The following is a 23,154-nucleotide window of genomic DNA, read 5'->3' on the forward strand; positions in this document are numbered from 1 at the left end:
ACTGAACAAACAGAAACAAATGGACAATGCGATAAGTTAGCTGGCTAACTACATGCCTACGGTATGTCCATCTAATGTCGGACCCACCACAGGCCCTTTAAAGCGATTTTACTTGCCTACACACCAGCTAGCGGGCGTACAACATTAAATAGGCGGTTATTTGTTGTAATAGGACAAATGTGAGAATCGTCTTTGCTTAATTTAAGTATAAATGTTCGCTTTCACATTCGCCAGCGAGAAAACTGTGAAAGCAAACACACGACCGTTAGCCAACCCGTCAAAACTAGCCTTTAAAATCATGAAATACAACGGCGACTCACCTTTCAAGTCATCCACGTAAAAGCATTTCATTCCAAGTAACAAATAAAGGCCAAAAACTCCGAGTGTGGTGTAAGAAGGCGGCTACTTTCGGGAGTTGTTTTGTCGGGCTAAAGTCGGGCCGTCCTGTGTCCCGTCCTCCGTTCGCTCACTCGCTCTGACTCACTGGCATCCGTCTCGCTCTCTTCTCACATATCAGTTCAAACTCAAATCTCGCGAGAGCCAACGTGTATTCCTCAAAGCAGCAATAACTGTAGTAAAGACGTAAATCAAATCTTCTTATAATGTATACATAACCCCATTTCCCCAGAGTCGATCGAGTGATCGTTGTTTAGATCCAACATATTTCTTTGCTAGTTTCTTACAATCTGCCAAAAACATATTTTCATATTTGTATGTTTGTGAAAAATAACAAATAAAACCAAATGACAAATGTGTTCATATGCTTATTTCAGAAAAGACATGAGTCAATAAAACATAAATGTAGAAAAAAATAATAATAAAAATATTATACATTACGATGCTTGTTACATACATGCAACTTTTTAGTAGAAAAAATCCTTAGCGTTGAGCCCCGATTTTTCTGATTGAATATTCATTATCAGAAAAACTGTAAATTGTCTGTATTAAACAGTGCTTTGTCACTAGAAAATTATTAAAATAACCCATTAAACATGAAAGTATTATGCAATTATTTAAGACATTTTTCTTGTACAGAACCTTTTTGGAGTCCAGAACCCTGCGGAACCACATTGAACCTTTTCTTGTAAGAGTGTATCCTCAAATCAGTGTTTTTTTCTTGCAGAAGGGACACACATTCTTTAAAAATCAGTATTGTCAGCTGAGTCCATCTGGAACACAACAAAATACCTGAATCATTGATAAATGATTTACATGGATCAATCACAACTCATTTTATTTAGTCTGAGAGAGGAACCAGGGAGATTCTATTATGCCTAAAAGGTTTCCTTGTCTATGTTGCTGTGTTGGTTGACAAAGAATAAAATGAACTAATGACCTCATGATCTGAGGTCACTTGAATGTAGTGTACATGTTATTTTTCCCCAAGGACTACAGTAAGGAAACCTACAGCATGTGAAATTCAATTCTGCTCAAACTTGTAAAAGTCAAGCATTTTAGCGTTATATTATGTAACTCAGTGGGCAAGCAAAGACTTATCATGGACTGCAGACTGTACAAGAGGACCATCAAGCTTAAGATGTACATTACTGTTAAAAGTTTGAGGTCACAATAATACTTACTTTCATTCAGCAATCTCTTTTCGTTCGGTTTAATACATTTGTCTATTATTTAGACAAGGTGTGTGTGTGTGTGTGTGTGTGTGTGTGTGTGTGTGTGTGTGTGTGTGTGTGTGTGTGTGTGTGTGTGTGTGTGTGTGTGTGTGTGTGTGTGTGTGTGTGTGTGTGTGTGTGTGTGTGTGTGTGTGTGTGAGAGATAGAGAGATTTGCAATTTGTGAACATAGAGCAGGATAGAGTACAAGGAAGAGGAAACAGTCAATATAACATCAGACACACACACACACACACACACACACACACATATAAAGCTTTAAAAGTGTAAAGTCTATTTATTACAGTACTATGGTATTACCATCACAGTCATTTTTTTTTTTGTTGTTGTTGTAAGGGTAAGTTATTTATATTGTCAAATAAATGGTTTCATGTGTCCAATAATATTACATGCCGGGAAACCCAAGTAATTTGGATCATTGTGGTCAAAACTCACAGTTAAATGGCAAAAGTACTTAAAAAAAACGTATTTCCACATGGAGCAAAGGGTCTAATTATAGAGAGTTTAAACACAAAACGTTCCTCATATGAAGTTAATCAGAGCCAAGCAAAATATTCCATTTGGTTGGATACTGGTTACTGATGACAGGGCACATGGTTCCAGTGTTTTATGAATAAAGTAAGCTTTTGTGACGTCCCCTATTTACAAATGTGATATAATCTGCAATTTGTGTTGCTGCAATGTTTTCCAAAAGGAATTTTCCATATCTCAAAATAATTTGGAATACACGAGAGGACAACTATCCTATAACGGTGTCTTACATCACATAAAGGAATGATGTGCCTTGTGTTAAGAGTGCTAGATGTCTCATCGCACACGCCCAGTTACTCATGCAAACAATAGAACCGTACAAAACAATCACAGGGCCATTTGCATCTCAGTGTTCAATACATCACAGCCCATGTGCATATGTATGTATTCTGTGGCGGAGTCCTTTTTTATTCTAATGTGAAAGAGAGTGGGAAAACAGCTGTTACCTGGGTTTACACAATATGCATACATTCAATAGCTGCTAAAGAAACAGATAGAAACATTACAACCTAGCACTAAAAATGGGCCACAACATTTATATGGATGTGAAGACGATGTGTGTCTCAATCAGCTCCATAGCTTCCTTGTGAATCAGGATATTGTACACAAATTTGGGCACTGGCTCACAACAGCAGAACTGATTTCTTCCTGACATTTTTAAAAATATTATACATTACGATGCTTGTTACATACATGCAACTTTTTAGTAGAAAAAATCCTTAGCGTTGAGCCCCGATTTTTCTGATTGAATATTCATTATCAGAAAAACTGTAAATTGTCTGTATTAAACAGTGCTTTGTCACTAGAAAATTATTAAAATAACCCATTAAACATGAAAGTATTATGCAATTATTTAAGACATTTTTCTTGTACAGAACCTTTTTGGAGTCCAGAACCCTGCGGAACCACATTGAACCTTTTCTTGTAAGAGTGTATCCTCGAATCAGTGTTTTTTTCTTGCAGAAGGGACACACATTCTTTAAAAATCAGTATTGTCAGCTGAGTCCATCTGGAACACAACAAAATACCTGAATCATTGATAAATGATTTACATGGACCAATCACAACTCATTTTATTTAGCCTACAGCATGTGAAATTCAATTCTGCTCAAACTTGTAAAAGTCAAGCATTTTAGCGTTATATTATGTAACTCAGTGGGCAAGCAAAGACTTATCATGGACTGCAGACTGTACAAGAGGACCATCAAGCTTAAGATGTACATTACTGTTAAAAGTTTGAGGTCACAATAATACTTACTTTCATTCAGCAATCTCTTTTCGTTCGGTTTAATACATTTGTCTATTATTTAGACAAGGTGTGTGTGTGTGTGTGTGTGTGTGTGTGTGTGTGTGTGTGTGTGTGTGTGTGTGTGTGTGTGTGTGTGTGTGTGTGTGTGTGTGTGTGTGTGTGTGTGTGTGTGTGTGTGTGTGTGTGTGTGTGTGTGTGTGTGTGTGTGTGTGTGTGTGTGAGAGAGATAGAGAGATTTGCAATTTGTGAACATAGAGCAGGATAGAGTACAAGGAAGAGGAAACAGTCAATATAACATCAGATCGATCAGAGGTGCATCAGTAGAAGTGAGACAGATGGCATTTTACAATAACAGAATGCCATGGGATACTGTAAACAGATTACTATAGAGACTGCCACATCACTGTAACTCACCCTTATAAAGGTCAACTATAGTCATATGGCACTGTGAGAACATTCACTGTATTCCCAGCAAACCTCATGGCTGTGTCAAACTTCATCAAACCTTTTGATAACACACTGGATAGATACTAGTACAAACATTATGGATTTTATGTTACATAAGTAATATAAGCAATAGTAAAGTTTATTTTATAATGTGGCATCTGTAGCCTGTGTTACTGTAATTATTTCAGGAACAACAGAGGTTTTTAAAGAATGACTATAGCTGTGTTACATGTGTGATCAGTTTGGAGTTTTGTAGGAGGTATAAAAACGTACACCTTACTTGTGAAAATAGTACCAAAGCGAATAAAAAAACTGTAAAAGTAAAACAAATACTACCATATACATACATGTATAAATACTTAAAAAATAAAATAAAATAAAAACATTGCTTGTTTGTTTGTTTTCATTACAGTAACAAGAATGAGATTTTTTTTAGCTTTCATTAATATGTATTTGGGAAGAAAATGTCTCACTAATTCTCATTAATACTAAAAATAGGCTTAATTTATGCTTAATTTATATATATATATATATATATATATACATTTATTTTTTAAGTGTGGGTGAGGAACTCAAATGCAGCTACTTATGTTTGCACACTCTGTTTAATGATCTCAGATTATCTGTAACAGCAGGGCCATAATGGGCATGTTCATTCATGTGTACCAGGTAAACCGCATGACCATCTCACAGTATTGCCCTGTGCATAGCAACTGGTGTCAATGGAGATCATACTCTTTCCTTTCAAGATCGGTTCTGTTTTTCAACTCTACACCTGAGTAAGCGGCCTCACAGAATGCATTCAGCTTAAGGCAACTCAATTCAACTTTAGGGGAGTCTTTTTTCATTTAAACTAAGCAGTTACTCTTGTGTGCCAATAGGTTTTATAGCACTGTATTACATCATTTCTTCTGCAGTGTAGATGTAAAAACAGGAGGTAGGCATTCATTTTGATATACTTTCATCAAAAGTGACTTACATTGCATTCAGTGCATATTTCCTGTGAAACAAAACCATGACCTTTGTACCGCTAGTGCCACACTCTACCATCTGAGATACAAGAACATTTCTGATGCCTGAGGCATTTCACGGAACAACTGTTGAGACAACATGTTATGTTCACCTGGCTGGGAGGGAAAATCAGTGAGTAATTGTAATGCCTGGCCCTAGGAGAGTTGTTAAGGGTTCAAGCACTCAAGCATGAGCAAGCAGTTGTGGCCAGGTAGATACAGACATGCGCATTTGGTCTCAGCCTTATGGAGATAAACCAGTGACTGAATGCAGGATTTCAGTTCTACTGTATTCGTGAAGACGTGTTGGGATTATAGTGATGTTACTAAATTTAGGCTTAAGGATTTGAAAAAACACAACTGTAAAAAAGACATTTACTTATATATTTAATTATACTTTTAAGAAGTGCTGAGCCATGTCAAACCAGTATAATTCATCACTTTGGGGAAGTTATAAAGGCAACCACAAAGCCAGAAGACCCTAGCAACCAGCAATCCCTTAACAACCTTCAGAATCCAAACATAAAGCCTAAGTGCTATTATTTCAACCAACCCTTGTGAAAAAGAAGTACACTTTAGCAAACTTTTAAAAAGAGTATTTATAGAAATAAAGAATATAAGTGCTAACTGAATAACATTTTTCAGAACTTAATTGCATGTTATTTACAATAAAAACTAGTTCAACTTTTGACTTTAGTTATTTCATAATTATTTCTGTTTTTTTTTTTTTTTATATGGTTACTGCCGAATGTACTGACAAAGATTTATGGTAAACTAAAATATACTTTATTGTCATAATGAAACTTGTATGCCATGCTTTTAAATATATTTTTAATGACACATTTGTAATGATAAAGTTGCAATATGGTATATTTAAAATTCATTAACTTGAAATAGAGTATCAAATAACACTACAGTCAAAATTTTAAATTAAGTATACTTTTGTATTTCTTTATAGCACAAAAAATAATAATAATATTCACTTAAAATTATTTATAAGTACACTATTTTTTTTTAAGTGTACACTGTAAAATCCAATAGTTGTTCTTACTACGACTTTTTAGTTAACTTTACTTAATGCCCAATAATTTGTTGACCTTACCTAAAACAATTTAGTAATCTGAACTATTATAGAATTTTCATTTTTGGGTAAGCTATCCCTATAATAGACTTTTCACTAATTTCCTTCACTTCTGCTGTCATCGTTCTTCTTAGCTGCATTCACTTATTTTCCAGTCATCTTGAATGTTATTGACAATACAACAAACAATTTTGGGTGAACGTAACTTAACTTCATTTATATTATTGTAATTATCTTCCTATGCAGCGATGCAACAAGAAATCACAGTTCTTTGAAAAAGACAGTTCAAAAAAATGTTGTCATTTAGAGCATTTATTTGCAGAAAACGACAACTGGTTAAAATATAAAAAAGATGCAGTGTTGTCAGACCTCGAATAATGGAAAGAAAATAAGTTCATATTAATTTTTAAACAACACAATATTAATGTTTTGACTTAGAAATCAATATTTGGTGGAGTAACCTTGATTTTCAATCACAGCTTTCATGCGTCTTGGCATGCTCTCCACCAGTCTTTCATATTGATGTTGGGTGACTTTATGCCACTCCTGGTGCAAACATTCACACAGCTCGGCATTGTATGATGGCTTGTAACCATCCATCTTCCTCTTGATCACATTCCAGAGGTTTACAATGGGGTTCAGGTCTGGAGATTGGGCTGACCATGACAGGGACTTGATCTGGTGGTCCTCCATCCACACCTTGATTGAACTGGCTGTGTGGCATGGAGCATTGTCCTGCTGGAAATCCAATCCTCAGAGTTGGGGAACATTGTCAGAACAGAAGGAAGCATGTTTTCTTCCAGGACAATCTTGTGGCGATTCATGCATCCTTCACAAAGACAAATCTGCCCGATTCCATCCTTGCTGAAGCACCCCCAGATCATCATCAATCCTCCACCAAATTTCATAATGGGTGCGAGACACTGTGGCTTGTAATCCTCTCAAGGTCTCCGTCTAACCATTAGACGACCAGGTGGTGGACAAGGACAAATCTGAAAATTGGACTCATCAGAGAAGATGACCTTACTCCAGTCCTCTTACAGTCCAATCCTTATGGTCTCTTGCAAACATCAGCCTGGCTCTTCTTTGCTTCTCATTGATGAAGGGCTTTTTTATAGCTGTTTCGAACCGTCCTCGCCGTGCACTTCACCCCAGCTGCCATTTTTTTTGTAGGTCACTTGATGTCATCCTACGGTTGTTGAGTGACATTCGAATGAGTTGGTGGTCATTCCGGTCAGTGGAGAGTCATTTTCGCCCTCTGCCCGTCTGTAGCTTTGTTGTCCCAAATGTCTGCTGCTTGACCTTGTTCTTATGAACCACCGTCTTTGAAATTTTAAGGATGGAAGCAACCCAACGCTCACTGTATCCCTCTGCCAGTAAAGCCAGAACTCAACCCTTCTTTTCCTCACTCAAAACTTTCCGTTTCAACTCTTTTGGCATGGTCAGTAGTTCTTTTTTGATTCCAATTACTTTTGAGGTACTACTAGCACTGTTTTTGCCATCCAGCTGGTCCTATTGCAAGAGGATAGTGATGACCACAGCAGTGGTTTTTATACTTTTCCTCATTAAATAAGATTTGGTTCAGGTGATCACCTAATCTGCACCTCATTCAGTAAAATGAGGTGTGCCTGTGTTGGAATCATAGACAATAAAAGAAATGAACACGGCGACCCCATAGACTTCCACGGTGAAAAGTGAAGTCGGTTAGAAGCACTCACTTCCTGATGGCTGAGCGTACTGCGCAGCCTCAGACTGAGCTTGACGACGTAGATGTGACATGAGCAGCCTGTCTGACAGTTGTAAGCCTTCTAGTTGTGCAAAGGGAAATCTGAATCACCGAATCTTGCAGAAATGGAGAGCGTGAGCAGGAGCAACTTTTGATAAGTATTCTGATTAATTATTTTGTCATTTTGCATAGTATTTATTTATTTTAATAAATTGATCATAGGCAGTAAAAGATTGCCTGCGAGCTTATCCTCCTGTCTATACGGCTTCTATGGGGCGATAAGATACAAGGTAATGGAGCCTTTTATACATTGTCGTGTTTCTCTAGAAATAAACAATGGACAAATGGAGTCTTTAAACGCCTCAGATGTAAAGTTATTCGCTGTCAAAGTGACGCCAAAATGAATGGGAGTCAATGGGATGCTAACAGCAGGTGATGGCTTGATTAGCAATGGCTGCCCCTATGGAAGGTATGCTTTCTGGGGGCTGGATTACCCCCTTGGTTGGAATTCAACAGACACTGGAATAAAATGGCTGCCATACATGTAGAGATGCTGATTTAAGAAAAATTTGCAGTGGTCTCTTAATTTTTTCCAGAGCTGTATATATATATATATATATATATATATATATATATGAAGTGAATGTGACATACATAATTCACCTTTGTTGTTAAACGTAGTTCTATACACTGTTGATTATAAATGCAGCACTTTGTTCTTAGTGTTTGTTCATGACTGTTCAGGGATCGCAGTCCCTTTAAATGTTCTGAACACGTGTTTACGTGGGACGCTTGTAAGCACGATTTTGGTTGAGAGTTTTCGGCTTCATAAAAATAAACAACACACGCACTCGTGTGCTCAACATGAGAAGTTGGCTCTTGTAATTTACTGCAATTTATATATATATATGTATATAAACAGTGTTGTGCAAGTTACTTCCAAACTGTAATACATTATAGATTACTTGTTACTGTTTAAAAGTAATTTGTTACCTTACAATATTACTGTCTCAGAATTGTAATGTGTTACATTACTCCTGTATTACTTTTGAGTTACTTTCATCAAAATAACTACAGAAGTAGAAAATGACAAAATGTAGGTTACTACAAAGCATTTTACATCCAGTAGAAGGTGATATGATGTAGCATAATGACTATGGGCTATCCAGGCTACTAACAGTATAGCATATAACTGGTAAAGTGAAGGCTCAAGAAAATGCAAGAAAGGATGACAGAATCACAAACAATCCAAGTCTGTTAAAAGTATGGTAACGTTAGAGGTAAAGTGATTAAATTTACTTAGGATTTAATTTAACAATTTAATTTTGGGCTAAAAGTGTGTTGTAACGCGAGCGTTACTGAACATGTACCGAGTAAAATATTACTGAAAATTGATTAGTAGCCTAATGCCTTACACTACTGCGTTACAGCAAAACGTAATATGTTACAATCCATTACTTTTGTAACGCGTTTCTCCCAACACTGTATATATGATAATAACTGATTTCTTTACCCATGCTAGATTGTTACTATTGAATTTAACAAGGTCAGTATACCCAGAACACACACTAACAACCACTATACCCTAACAACTGCATATCAACGCACTTAAAATCATTCAGAACATTGTGGCAACCGCATAGCAAAACTGTGTTCCTGCTGAAGGTAAAGCACCACCGAACGATCAATCCTGCAAACCCTGCAATTTCACATTCTAATCTAGACAAAAAACACTAGCACTACATTTGTAAACCACAGTTTTTACTCAGTATCTCTCTATTTTCACATATCTGTGAGGATTGTGACCCACATTGATGCATCCTGACACAACTATATGCAAAGAAGAAAACCTCTGAGATCAATGACAGATAGGCGATTAAATGTTTAAACTGGGGAGAAACAATTTATCAGAGGAGACTGACTGACTCAGTTATTCACATCAAAAAGTCAATAGAGCCATCAGGTATCCTCCTAATGGAATAGTGTACTGCATACTGCGAGTATACACTGTGTGCCGCTTTTTAAAAAAAAACAGTGTACAATAACATTTGAAACATTAGTAGCCTATGCTGCATTGTTTAACCCTTACAAAAAATAACCTCAAGATAATTTTAAACTGTAACATTGATCCACTGTAGGCAAGCTTTAAGAACCCATGTGCAGTTTAATTTCATCCAAATGTGAACAAATACAAATTAAACAAAAGACCTGACTTGACTTGAAACTTGAAACTAACATAAACATGACCACAACAGACACAACAACAGTGGTATACAGGAACAATACTAGACAAAGACTCGGGGACGGGGACAGGAGACGTTGCGGGACTCTGGACGTGGACAAGAGACATCGCTGGACTCTGGACGTGGACAGGAGACATCGCTGGACATGGACAGGAGACGTGGCTGACTCTGGACGGGGACAGGAGTCGTCGCGGGACTCTGGACGTGGACAGGAGACGTTGCGGGACTCTGGACGTGGACAGGAAACGTCACGGGACTCTCGACAGAGACAGGAGACATCACCGGACATTGGATGGGGACTGGAGCTGGTTCAGTCCAGAAGTCAATGAGCCAGTCGTCAACCGCTGGAGTCGCAGTGGGACTGGTGAGCTTGTCCTTGGCAAGGCTGATGGTGTACAGTGCCTCATTTCCTCAAAATGCTACAAACAATACCCCATAATGACAACGTGAAAAAAGTTTGTTTGAAATCTTTGAAATCATTATTGAAAAATGTAATACTTATGTACACGTGATATTTTTTCTTCTTTTTGATAAATTTGCTAGTATTTTAAACAAACTTCTTTCATGTTGTCATTATAGGTTATTGTTCGTAGAATTTCCATTTTGGAAAAAGGTTGTAACATAACTGTGAATACACCAATAATGAAGAGAATTAGAAATTAAGTGGTTTTATTGTACATATATAGTTAATATATATATATATATATATATATATATATATATATATATATATATATATATATATATATATATATATATATATATATATATATATATATATATATATATATATATATATATATATATGCACTCGCCTAAAGGATTATTAGGAACACCATACTAATACTGTGTTTGACCCCCTTTCACCTTCAGAACTGCCTTAATTCTACGTGGCATTGATTCAACAAGGTGCTGAAAGCATTCTTTAGAAATGTTGGCCCATATTGATAGGATAGCATCTTGCAGTTGATGGAGATCTGTGGGATGCACATCCAGGGATCCACGAAGCTCCCGTTCCACCACATCCCAAAGATGCTCTATTGGGTTGAGATCTGGTGACTGTGGGGGCCATTTTAGTACAGTGAACTCATTGTCATGTTCAAGAAACCAATTTGAAATGGTTTGAGCTTTGTGACATGGTGCATTATCCTGCTGGAAGTAGCCATCAGAGGATGGGTACATGGTGGTCATAAAGGGATGCACATGGTCAGAAACAATGCTCAGGTAGGCCGTGGCATTTAAACGATGCCCAAATGGCACTAAGGGGCCTAAAGTGTGCCAAGAAAACATCCCCCACACCATTACACCACCACCACCAGCCTGCACAGTGGTAACAAGGCATGATGGATCCATGTTCTCATTCTGTTTACGCCAAATTCTGACTCTACCATCTGAATGTCTCAACAGAAATCGAACAGAATTCAACTGTCCAATTTTGGTGAGCTTGTGCAAATTGTAGCCTCTTTTTCTTATTTGTAGTGGAGATGAGTGGTACCCGGTGGGGTCTTCTGCTGTTGTAGCCCATCCGCCTCAAGGTTGTGCGTGTTGTGGCTTCACAAATGCTTTGCTGCATACCTCGGTTGTAACGAGTGGTTGTTTCAGTCAAAGTTGCTCTTCTATCAGCTTGAATCAGTCGGCCCATTCTCCTCTGACCTCTAGCATCAACAAGGCATTTTCGCCCACAGGACTGCCGCATACTGGATGTTTTTCCCTTTTCACACCATTCATTCTAAACCCTAGAAATGGTTGTGCGTGAAAATTCCAGTAACTGAGCAGATTGTGAAATACTCAGACCGGCCCGTCTGGCACCAACAACCATGCCACGCTCAAAATTGCTTAAATCACCTTTCTTTCCCATTCTGACATTCAGTTTGGAGTTCAGGAGATTGTCTTGACCAGGACCACACCCCTAAATCCATTGAAGCAACTACCATGTGATTGGTTGATTAAATAATGGCATTAATGAGAAATTGAACAGGTGTTCCTAATAATCCTTTAGCTGAGTGTATATAAAGGTTTACCCAAAACTTTGAAATGGTCAGGAATTTGTTGACGTACATTTGAAGTGTAGCTGAAATGTTAATGTTGTTTCAACATTAATTTGCTACATCAGATGGCAACATTATTTTATGTTGACCTTACATCAACATAAAACATAAATCAACATAAAACAAAGTGAGGGGGCAGTGGGGGTCACATCAATGTTTTTTCAGATTCCCCAAATTTCCTAGCTATGGCCCTGAATGTACGCAAATTATACTACATCAATCTTTTAAGATACAGTAAAGTAATTTTTTATGTTCTTCAATAATTGGGTGACCATATTTTGATTACCGGAAACCAGGACACTCGGCCCGGCAATGAGATACTCAAATGATACTCGAAGTTTACTCAAAGATTCCTTATTAATTTCAATACATTTAAAGTATTCCCCCTCAGTATGGATAGAAAATTGTTATATTAGGGCCAGGACAGGACTTGAAAACAGGACATGTCCTGGGAAAACAGGACGTTTGGTCACCCTATGCAATATAGATTCACTGTAGTTTTCATATGTGGCCTAAGTTGTGTTTGGACACCTAATCATTACACACACATAAAAAAAAAAACACGTGGTTCTTCAGCAGTTCTTCAGCGGTTCTTTGGGATGGTTAAGGTGCTATAAAAAAATATGTAAAATTAAAAATATATACAAAAAATGTAATACCTGCACGTCATCATCGAACCATGAATATGCGGTAACACTTTATAGTAATGTTCAGTTATTATTGATTTTATTACCTTATACACTTATAAGTTATTATTTAATGATGAACTATAATTTACAAAATATGACTGCATTCGTAATGATTAATAAGTGATATGCTAACATTTTATGAACGTTTTGTTAATTCAGTTATACGTCATTTATAAATTATTAGTTATTGAAGAACTAATAATTTACAAAATATGACTATAAACACTATTGAACACAGACCAGTTTATACTGATCATTTACTAATAGTCTGTTCATAATTTGTTCAAGATTAACCATTGTTTATTGAGACGAAACTGAAACAAGTTTGACATTCAATGAATTATAAGTGATAAATAGTGTATCAACAAATACCTCATCAACCATCTACTATTGATCTGTTTGATTTATTTTATGATTTACACAATTTTTTAAGAAAATTTACAGCACATTTGTATATCATTAGAATACCACTTATTAATTATGTTATATGTAATATGTATATAGTCATGTTTTGTAAATTATTAGTTCATCAATAACGAATAATTCATAAATTACTTATAACTAAATTAACAAAACATTTATAAATTGTTAGCATACAACTTATTATTTATGATGTCATATTTTGTAAATGATTAGTTCATCATTGACTAATAACTAATAATTAAATATAAGTGACTTATAACTGAATGTTATTATAAAGTGTTACCAAATATGCAAATGTTTTGTTAAATTATTCAAATATCAACATAAAATCTTAAAGGGCCTACTATTTTGTATTGATTGTATATTGAGGAAAAAAGAGGTAAGAGTTTTTCCTAATAACTCTAGGAATCACCTGTTCTTCTGTCAAAAACTATTTTATGCTTTTATTCCATGCAATGCTTAATTAAATGTACATTAAAACATAAAAGGCTTTTTTAGTTACAATATTTTATTGGCAATGGATTTTAATCTAATGTTATAATGTAATGTTAATTGGGTTAATGATAACTTGCTGTTGAAAGGCTGTGAGGATTTGAAGATAGAATGTTGAACTATGATGTCACAAAGTTTCTAGAATTCTTTTGAGCATTTGGAGATTTCACTAAAGCATCAGATTACTTTAATCAGTGTTTGATCAGTTTGAGTTGAAGTTAAATTTGAGCTAGAAAACATGGAGCACAAGTTCATTGCCACATCTTTTAATGTGTTTGACGAAGTTCGTTTAGAGGGTGAACACACAGACGTCATCATCATCGTCAATGGCAAAGAGTTTAAAGCTCACAAGATCATCCTTAGTGGCTGCAGCCCTTATTTTAGGTAAGGACATGCAGGAACATGCTTTGCCATTGTACAATGTCTAATTTAGAAGTGACATCTTTTGAAATTTATACCATTTGCTTCACAGGGCACTCTTCTCCACCCGATGGACCAACGTGGAGAAACATTCCTATGATATTCAAGGAATCTCCTCAGACACCATGTCTCTAATTATTCAATACGCATATGCAGGAGCTGTCCACATCTCTGAAGAGAACGTGTTGGAGCTCTTGGTGGCGGCTGATCAGTTTTTAGTGTCAGATCTCATAGATGCTTGCTGCAAGTTCCTGGAGGAAAACTTGTGCCTTCAGAACTGCATTGGCATCTGCATGTTCACAGAGCATTTTTACTCCTGCTCAAAGCTCCACCGCAAAGCAAATCTTTACACTCTACAGCACTTTGAGGAGGTGCAGCAAGAGTCTGAGGAGTTCCTGGAACTCTCGCTGGAACGTCTAGTTGAGATGATCGGTCAGGATGAGCTGAATGTCAAAACGGAGGAGGTGGTTTTTGAGGCCATTCTCCGCTGGATTGATCACTCACCTGAAAACAGGAGAGAACACATCGCTGTGCTTCTGCCAAAGGTAAGACAGAGACAAATTCATCATAGTTTTGCTTGATTGTTTATCAAACCATGAAGTAATTCAATATACTGATCCGACTTACGGTTTTCCTAAAAAAGCTGATTAAAACTTGGAAAAACTCCCATAGACTTTCATTGATGTAATGTTCAGATTTTCAAACTGTCCAACTGTCAAAAATTCAAATCTAAACACTGAAGCCCAGACTCACTGAAACTGACATTCTGTGAACTCAATCTGAGCCATAGAGACTCATTAAACTCTTCTATCTATCTATCTATCTATCTATCTATCTATCTATCTATCTATCTATCTATCTATCTATCTATCTATCTATCTATCTATCTATCTATCTATCTATCTATCTATCTATCTATCTATCTATCTATCTATCTATCTATCTATCTATCTATCTATCTATCTATCTATCTATCTATCTATCTATCTATCTATCTATCTATCTATCTATCTATCTATCTATCTATCTATCTATCTATCATCTGACTATTTCTAGCCATCTCATAGCAACCACCCAGAACACCATGCCAACCGCCCAGAATACCCTAGCAACTGTGTAGCAACCAACCAGAACACCATAGCTACCACCAAAGTGTCCTAGCAACCACCCTAGCAACCACCTGAGTACCCACGTAGCAGTAACCACGTAGCAATTCCTTAGTTAGCACCCTGAGTACCCTAGCAACCACACAGAGTACCCTAACAACCGCATAGCAACCACCCTAGCTACCACCCCAAGTACCTTAGCAACCGCATAGCAACCACCCTAGCAACCACCTGAGTACCCTAGCAACGCATAGCAAGACCTTAGCAACCACCCGAGTACCTTCGCAACCGCATAGCAACCAACCTAGCAACCACCCCAAGTACCTTAGCAACCACATAGCAACCACCCTAGCAACCAACTGAGTACCCTAGCAACCACATAGCAAGACCTTAGCAACCACCCCGAGTACCCTAGCAACCGAATAGCAACCACTCTAACAACCACCTGAGTACCCTAGCAACCGCATAGCAACACCCTAGCAACCACACCAAGTACCTTAGCAAACGCATAGCAACCACCCTAGCAACCCCCTGAGTACCCTAGCAACCACATAGCAAGACCTTAGCAACCACCCCGAGTACCCTAGCAACCACATAGCAACAACTCTAGCAACCACCTGAGTACCCTAGCAACCGCATAGCAACCACCCGAGCAACCGCATAGCAACCACCCTATCTATCTATCTATCTATCTATCTATCTATCTATCTATCTATCTATCTATCTATCTATCTATCTATCTATCTATCTATCTATCTATCTATCTATCTATCTATCTATCTATCTATCTATCTATCTATCTATCTATTAACTAAAACTCAAACTATTTCAAACTTTAAACTTTGTAAACTATTTCAAACTTTAAACTTTGTAAACTATTTCAAACTTTAAACTTCAAACTATTTCAAACTTTAAACTTCAAACTATTTCAAACTTTTCAAACTATTTCAAACTTTTCAAACTATTTCAAACTTTCTGGTCTAGCTTTTTCAAGCCAACTTCAAGTTTGTCTACAAACTTTTTGATCTAGTTCAATATAATGTTTCATTTCCACCTTAAATAAGTCAGGTTTTTATTTGCAAGTATTTCCCCATAGACAGAGATTGATAATAAAGGCCACATTTGGTTCTCTTCCCTCACTGTGCTTCAGGTTCGAATGGGGTTGATGTCACTAGAGTACTTCATGAGTAATGTTAGGAACAATGCACTGTTGTTGGAGAATGAGGCGTGTTCGTCCATTCTCACCAGTGCAATGAAGGCCATTTGTGAGGAACCCAGCGGTTCAGACCAACTGACACGCCCACGTCTGCCCTCTGAGATCCTATTGGCCATTGGAGGGTGGAGCACAGGCAGTCCCTCCAATGCAATTGAGGCATATGATACAAGAGCAGACCTTTGGGTTGATGTGACTCCAGAGGATGAGCGGCCCAGAGCCTACACTGGTACAGTGGTCCTCGATGGGTTTGTCTACTGTATCGGCGGCTATGATGGCGAGAATTATTTCAACAGTGTGAGGAAATTCGATCCCATCTCACATACTTGGCATGAGGTAAGCATTGCTAATCAGAGTATCAACTAGTTTACTCTTACTACTAACAAATGTTGTGAATCTGGACTGTGTATGGACCTACCTGTCAGCTTTTCTGGGCATCATGTGCGCATTTGAACAACAAAGATGTTGTTAGGTAGCTCACTGGTATTTGAAACACAGCCATGGTATTGCTCAGAAAAAGTTTTCAGATGGTATGGTAAAACTAGGCTATATTATTTTGATATATATACCATGGTACCACTTGGTTGTATTTTTTTTTGTGGTATTTAAAGACACTGGTACTTCAAGGAATACTGCAGTATTTGGTAATGTCCAGTGAAGTGTGGTAATACCATGGTAAAAAAACCCACAGTATTACAGTAATGCTGTTCATATAAGCAACTCTCTTTGTTTTGTGTTGTCTGTGCATTACACACTAGGTGGCTCCCATGTACGAACGGCGATGTTATGTTAGTGTCGCTGTTCTGGACGGACTCATTTATGCCATGGGTGGTTTTAATGGACGGGTACGGATAAGAACAACCGAACGCTACGATCCAAACACCAACCAGTGGACAATGTTGGCGCCCATGAACGAACGGAGGAGTGACGCCAGCGCCACCTCACTGCAGGGCAGGGTAAGAACATTCACCCAAGTCAAAACACTTGCAAAAGTCATTTCGTGGTTTACAGTTTTTCTCCATTGGTTTGGCTCATTTCTTGCAACAGACCGGACGTTCTCAACACTCTTGGTGCTTTTGCCAAAATAACGTGGATGGTTCGGCACAACACCATGGTTCACCTGCAAAAGCTCATACCTCTCCCAAAACAGTTCACTCATGTGCCAAAACTAAACTTCCTTCTCATTTAAACAGTCAGTGCCCCCAAAATGCTTCGTCCCTTTGGCATTGTGTAAGCACTGCAGGTCAAATTGTTTAGATGTTTTGTCACTATGGCAGAGGACCATTGAAATATCCCTCATGTCCACCTTTCAGTCTTAGCCCAGTCATTCATTGACAATGTTTTTTGTCTAGCTAACAGAATACAATTGTGTATAAAACTGAAAAAAAGAAATTATTTTAGGGTAAGAGTAGCCTCCAAGGTTTGACATCACACATTGCACTCACACTGCCAAGGAAATTGCAACCATTTTTATTCACACACACAGTAACTTCCATACATCAGAGTAAAAAGAAAAGGTATACAGCACAATATACTGTAATATAAACACACAAACAAAAAACAATGAAAATGATATGCAGCCTACAGTGCTGTAAATAAAATAAAGTTTCACAACTATAACAGTTCTTCACTGGTCACTGTCCTCACCCTCTCTCTCCTGGCCACCGTCCTCACCCTCCTGGCCATCCACACACTGCTGTCCATCTGGCCACAAATTCTCGTCCACATCACAGCGTATATTCTCCCTTGCGATGCAACGAGGGAAGAAACGGCGTGCATGTCGCAACCATCCTCTACACTGATCTCCTGTTATATCCTCACACGCGGCGTCCATTGCATGGAGCAGGGACCTCTGATCTTGAGGCCGATGCTCATACACTCTCCACCTCCAAGCGGAGAAAAACTCCTCAATAGGATTGAGGAAAGGAGAGTAAGGTGGTAGGAACACCATGACCATCCTTGGATGTGTAGTGAACCAGGCCCTGATGAGCGGGCCACGGTGGAAATTCCCATACAATTACATATTTTGGTAGGTGAGGCCCTACGAGACCTCTCTCATTTTCAGGGATCAAATCAAAATGAAGGTGGTCCAAGAAGATGAGGAGCTTCTGTGTATTATATGGGCCAAGACTGGGGATGTGAGTTGCCACACCATTCTCAGATATGGCAGCACACATAGTTATATTGCCCCCTCTCTGGCCTGGGACATCCACCGTGGCCCGGTGGCCAATAATATTACGGCCACGTCTTCGGCCCTTGGCCAGGTTGAAGCCAGCTTCATCCACAAACACGAGGATGTGAGGGGTCTCGTTTCCTTCCAATGCCATTATTCTCTACAATAGCGTAAAAAAAAGAAAACATCTAATCAGTTAAACAGAAGAGTCATTTCAGTAAGCTGAAATTTTTAGAATCATTTTTAGTATAAATCAAATACTTTCATACCCGGATTACCTGGATACACAAATCAGGTAAAGTGGGTACTGAAGCCAAAAAAGTTTGGGAACCACTGCTCAATTGTAAAAAGGTTATAATGATGGACAACCAGTAACTGACTTACATGTACATACTGGTACCGCAGCTCTTTCACTCTATCAGAGTTCCTCTCAAATGGTACCCTGTAAATTTGCTTCATTGTCATCTGATGCTTCTTCAATATCCGGTCTATTGTGGAGATGCTTATAGAGTTGACATTTTGGAATATGACATTGTCTTGTAGGATTGCAGCTTGGATCTGTCTCAATGTGATGGCATTATTTGCCATCACCATGTTACAGATCTCTTGTTCTTGTTGTTCATTGAGAAGTTTTCTTCTGCCACCCGTGCAAGGTTGTCGTCCAACCCTAGACATAGAATTCAAATGACAACACTCCATTCATAATGTACTTATTCCTTACAGAATGAGTTACCTATATAATTGTATTGTTGTTTTACTTACAGTAACTTTACCACAATTCTAATCACTGCACAGTGACTGGAATACTACTGTAAACTGTATCATCAATACTGTAGAAAATAAACTATTCCATTGTTTATTTCCCCCAATGTTTTTCTTGTCAATTTTAGTATCATAAAATCCCATTGAGGTAAGATCTTACTGTAGGCCTATCACACACACACACACAAAATGAATAGGTAAATGTGTAAATAAATATATTTCTTGCTCGATGCACAGTGTCCTGTCCTATACAACATATAATTCCATCATTGACTGACTACATACCTGTTTTCCCTGCGAAAGATTTGGATGATGGAGGAGACTGTAGAGCGAGGCACATTAGGCTGCACTCGGCGACCTGCCTCCGCCATTGGGAGGCCATGGTTGATGACATGGTCTATAATTGTGGCCCGAATTTCATCCGGGACAGCATGGTATCTTCGTACTCCTCTGCCTCTTCCCCCTATTCCACCACCACGCACCCTTCCTCCTCCTCCTCCTCCTCCTCTTCCTCTTCCTCCTCCTCCTCTTCCTCCTCCTCCTCCTCTTCCTCTTCCTCTTCCTCTTCCTCGAACAGGCAGTTGCGCTTGTTCGTTTACTTGGCCAGGTGCCTCCATGTTCAGAAATTGTACTGGTCCTGCATGGTCAAGCTCTTTACATACATGTTTGGTAGCATCCACAGTCATGGACAGCACCTGTCAGGTAACTAAACATACTGTTTGATTGGTCATCTGAGATGTGTGAAACTCCTCCTTCGTTAGTCAAGTTCTAGTTTCACCTGACTGTCAATTGCTGTAATAAATTTATGAAATGTTCCATTGGATTTATATATGGTATTCATGGTATTATGTTCTTGACTAATTTTGACAATTGAACAGACTATTGTGCATGTGATGACTTATACAATGAAATTACGCTGATACGTTTTGGAACGAACGACCATTAGACTGAGAATCAAACAATCAGTTTAGATCAACAAGATCTATTCACTTGCAAACTGTGCTAAATGTAGGCTACCTGTACTTAATCATTTGCAAAGATGTACTGAGACATTGAGACATGTACTTAGACATTTGCAATTTGATGAAATTAATGAGAAATGCTATTCTGTTATGAACAATTGCCAAGTGGTTTGGAGATTTGTCCATGTTGTTTTGAGAATGTAATTTCTGTTTCAAGAAATGAGCCAAACCAATGGAGAAAAACTGTAAGAGCATGTCTGACACTATCAGTGTGTTAATTCTGTTGTATTTGTGTGTATTTGGCAGGTTTATATCTGTGGTGGTTTTACTGGGATGGAGTGTCTCTTCACAGCTGAGAGCTTTAACCCAGAAACAAACCAGTGGACTCTCATCGCTCCCATGAGCAGCCGTCGCAGTGGTGTCGGTGTGATCACTTATGGGAATCTAGTTTATGCTGTGAGTATTATACACACATGTACAGCGATATGACAATACAAAATAAGGTGTTTAAATGTGACATTATCAACTGTACAAAAATAGATAGGCCTACTCAGAAGTGCATGCATGAGTGCAAAACCTTGTGTGGTTGCTGATCCATATATTAACAGATAAATGCACATTTATGTTTCAAGGTTGGTGGTTATGATGGTGCCAGTCGTTTGCAAAGTGCAGAAGCCTACAACCCTCTCACTGACAGCTGGTGTGATATCGAATCTATGATCTATCCACGCAGCAACTTCGGCATTGAGGTGAGATATTGACATCTAATGAGGATTCTGCTGAAACAACAGTTTTTGAAGACTCTCATTGGTCGCATGCTGAACATGTTTCATTAGTAACAGTTATTTGATTCTCCAAACTTCAGGTTATGGACGATCAGCTGTTTGTTGTTGGTGGATTTAATGGATTCAGCACCTGCTCTAATGTGGAGTATTACGACCAGAGGACAAATGATTGGTAACATTCACAAACAATACAGATCACTGATCATTTCACAATGCATGATGTAATGCTTTCAAATTAATTGTGACCTAATTGTGCAAAATATATATTTTTTTAACAATTTACTGTAAGGTCCCATTAGTTAACATAAGTAGTTCATGCAATAACTAATATTAACTATCTATGATCAATACATTAGTTAGAGTATTTGTTAATCATTGTTTGGTAATAAAAACACAACTTATTTAATGTAAAATCCTCATCAACACATTCATGTGACGCACATTCTATATTAATGCAGCTGTATTGTGTAGCCACAATAAATAACCTCACATACAAATATCAAGAAGGAAGTGTTTAAAGTCATCATGAAATGCCACGTGCAACCCATCTTCTGTCATGTTGAGTATTTCTGAGTCGAACAGGATGTTAAAGGAGAAAGAATGGATGGGACTTCAGAGTCTTTATGTGACTTTCTCTATATCTTTTTTCCGCACAGGAAAGAGGCATGTGACATGAGCATTTCCCGCAGTGCTGTGAGCTGCTGTGTAATATCCGGGTTACCTGATGTCTCACAGTATGTGGTCGATCGAGACTCTCTCCAGATATCAGAAGATGAGTCGGACAGTGATTGATCCACCTCCCCTTCCTGAAGAAACATCATGGCAGCAGTGACTTGCTACATGATATGATTAAATGCAGTTAAAAAAAAAAAGTGTTGGAATCTTTTCTTCCCTATTGTGACATATATCCGAGTGAAAAGGCTTCTGGGCCGTTATCGGAAAAGAAAAGAGATTGACTAAAGATTATATTTTGACTAAAGATTACGAGACGCATCAATAAAAAAAAAAATGGGTGCATGGGTAAATCATTTATAATACATACCGCAATATTCCATAAAAATATGGGTAACACTTTATAATAATGTTCAGTTATAAGTCACTTATTAGTTGGTTAAAGGGGTGATGAATTGAGAAATCAACTTTCCCTTGAGCCTTTGATATATAAAAGTTCATTGTGATATAAGAATATCCTGCAATTGTCACAACGGCAGATCAGAAATAAGTGCAAAAGATCCAATAGCGAGTTAAATTAATGTTTTATTCCCAGCAAACACAAGAGCAGATCGCACAGTAAGTCCAGAGCACAGGGAACTGAACCAGAGTCCTGGGCAGGCAGAAGCAGGCAGATGATCTTGTTATTATTTTTATTTTTATTCAAGAACCGTAAAAATATACAAAAACCTTCAGGAAAACATTAGAGTTAAGACATAAAAGACATTTGTATGTAGAGTCAAATATTTAAAGAAAATATTAAAACACATTTACATAAGGACATATAAAAGACAAGGGACAATATAAGTAACTAAAATAAAAAAATAAAATAAAAAGGGGGGGGGGGGGTGTCAATACACGATATAGCTGGTTAAACTTGAACATCAGATTCATTACAAAAGAATTGTTCATATTGTTTTAGGAATCGATCACATTTTTTATTGCTAGTTAACCTAAAAGATTTTAGCAGCGAGTCTACCTCGATCAAAAAATGTGAAAGAGTAAAGTGAGCTCATAAATTTCTGTTTATGGATGAAAAATTTGGCAAACTAATTTTAAAAAAAAAAATCCATTCTTTAGATTTGTTGGAGTCAGTGTAATAACAAATAACATCTTTCAAATTAAAAGATTGTGTATTATTGGGCATTTTATTTAAATGGGAATATAAATTAGACCAAAACGTTTTAACCAAATCACAAGAATAGAATAAATGTATCAATGTTTCATCTTCATGACCAAAAAATTAGCAAGTACTAAGAATATCAGCATATTTGGATATTGTTAAATTAACCGGGTATATCTTATGTAATATTTTAAAGTGGACTTCTTTGGTCTTATTAGGAATAAAATATTTATATGCTAACAGCCATGCTTTTCTCCAGTCTATATTGTCGATTAGGGCAGCCCAATGGGATCTGCCTCTAGGGCGAATTTGGTCTGTTTTATGAAAAAT

The 23,154-nt window shown here is 37.6% G+C and overlaps 2 protein-coding genes across 7 annotated transcripts in view; one reads left to right on the top strand and one right to left on the bottom strand.

Annotated features, from left to right (window-relative positions):
* The window catches only part of rnf19a (ring finger protein 19A, RBR E3 ubiquitin protein ligase), a 57,664-nt gene extending 57,179 nt beyond the window's left edge, over positions 1 to 485 (bottom strand). For all 6 annotated transcript variants that reach the window (XM_079829517.1, XM_079829515.1, XM_079829518.1 and 3 more), the window contains exon 1: positions 321 to 485. In XM_079829517.1, the coding sequence (XP_079685643.1) occupies positions 321 to 351 (31 nt within the window). In that variant the 5' untranslated portion in view covers positions 352 to 485. The remainder of the gene's footprint in view (positions 1 to 320) is intronic.
* Positions 486 to 13,807: 13,322 nt separating this feature from the next.
* Positions 13,808 to 21,782, top strand: LOC307133436 (kelch-like protein 10; the record flags this gene model as incomplete). The annotated part of the gene is made up of 8 exons (XM_079828521.1): positions 13,808 to 13,953; positions 14,042 to 14,534; positions 16,246 to 16,644; positions 17,067 to 17,264; positions 20,512 to 20,661; positions 20,838 to 20,954; positions 21,071 to 21,162; positions 21,647 to 21,782. The coding sequence occupies 8 exons, from the start codon at positions 13,808 to 13,810 to the stop codon at positions 21,780 to 21,782; spliced, it is 1,731 nt and encodes a 576-aa protein (XP_079684647.1).
* Between the last annotated feature and the right edge of the window lie 1,372 nt (positions 21,783 to 23,154).

This window comes from Gobio gobio, assembly GCF_949357685.1.
Source record: "Gobio gobio genome assembly, chromosome: 11".
Lineage (NCBI taxonomy): Eukaryota > Metazoa > Chordata > Actinopteri > Cypriniformes > Gobionidae > Gobio > Gobio gobio.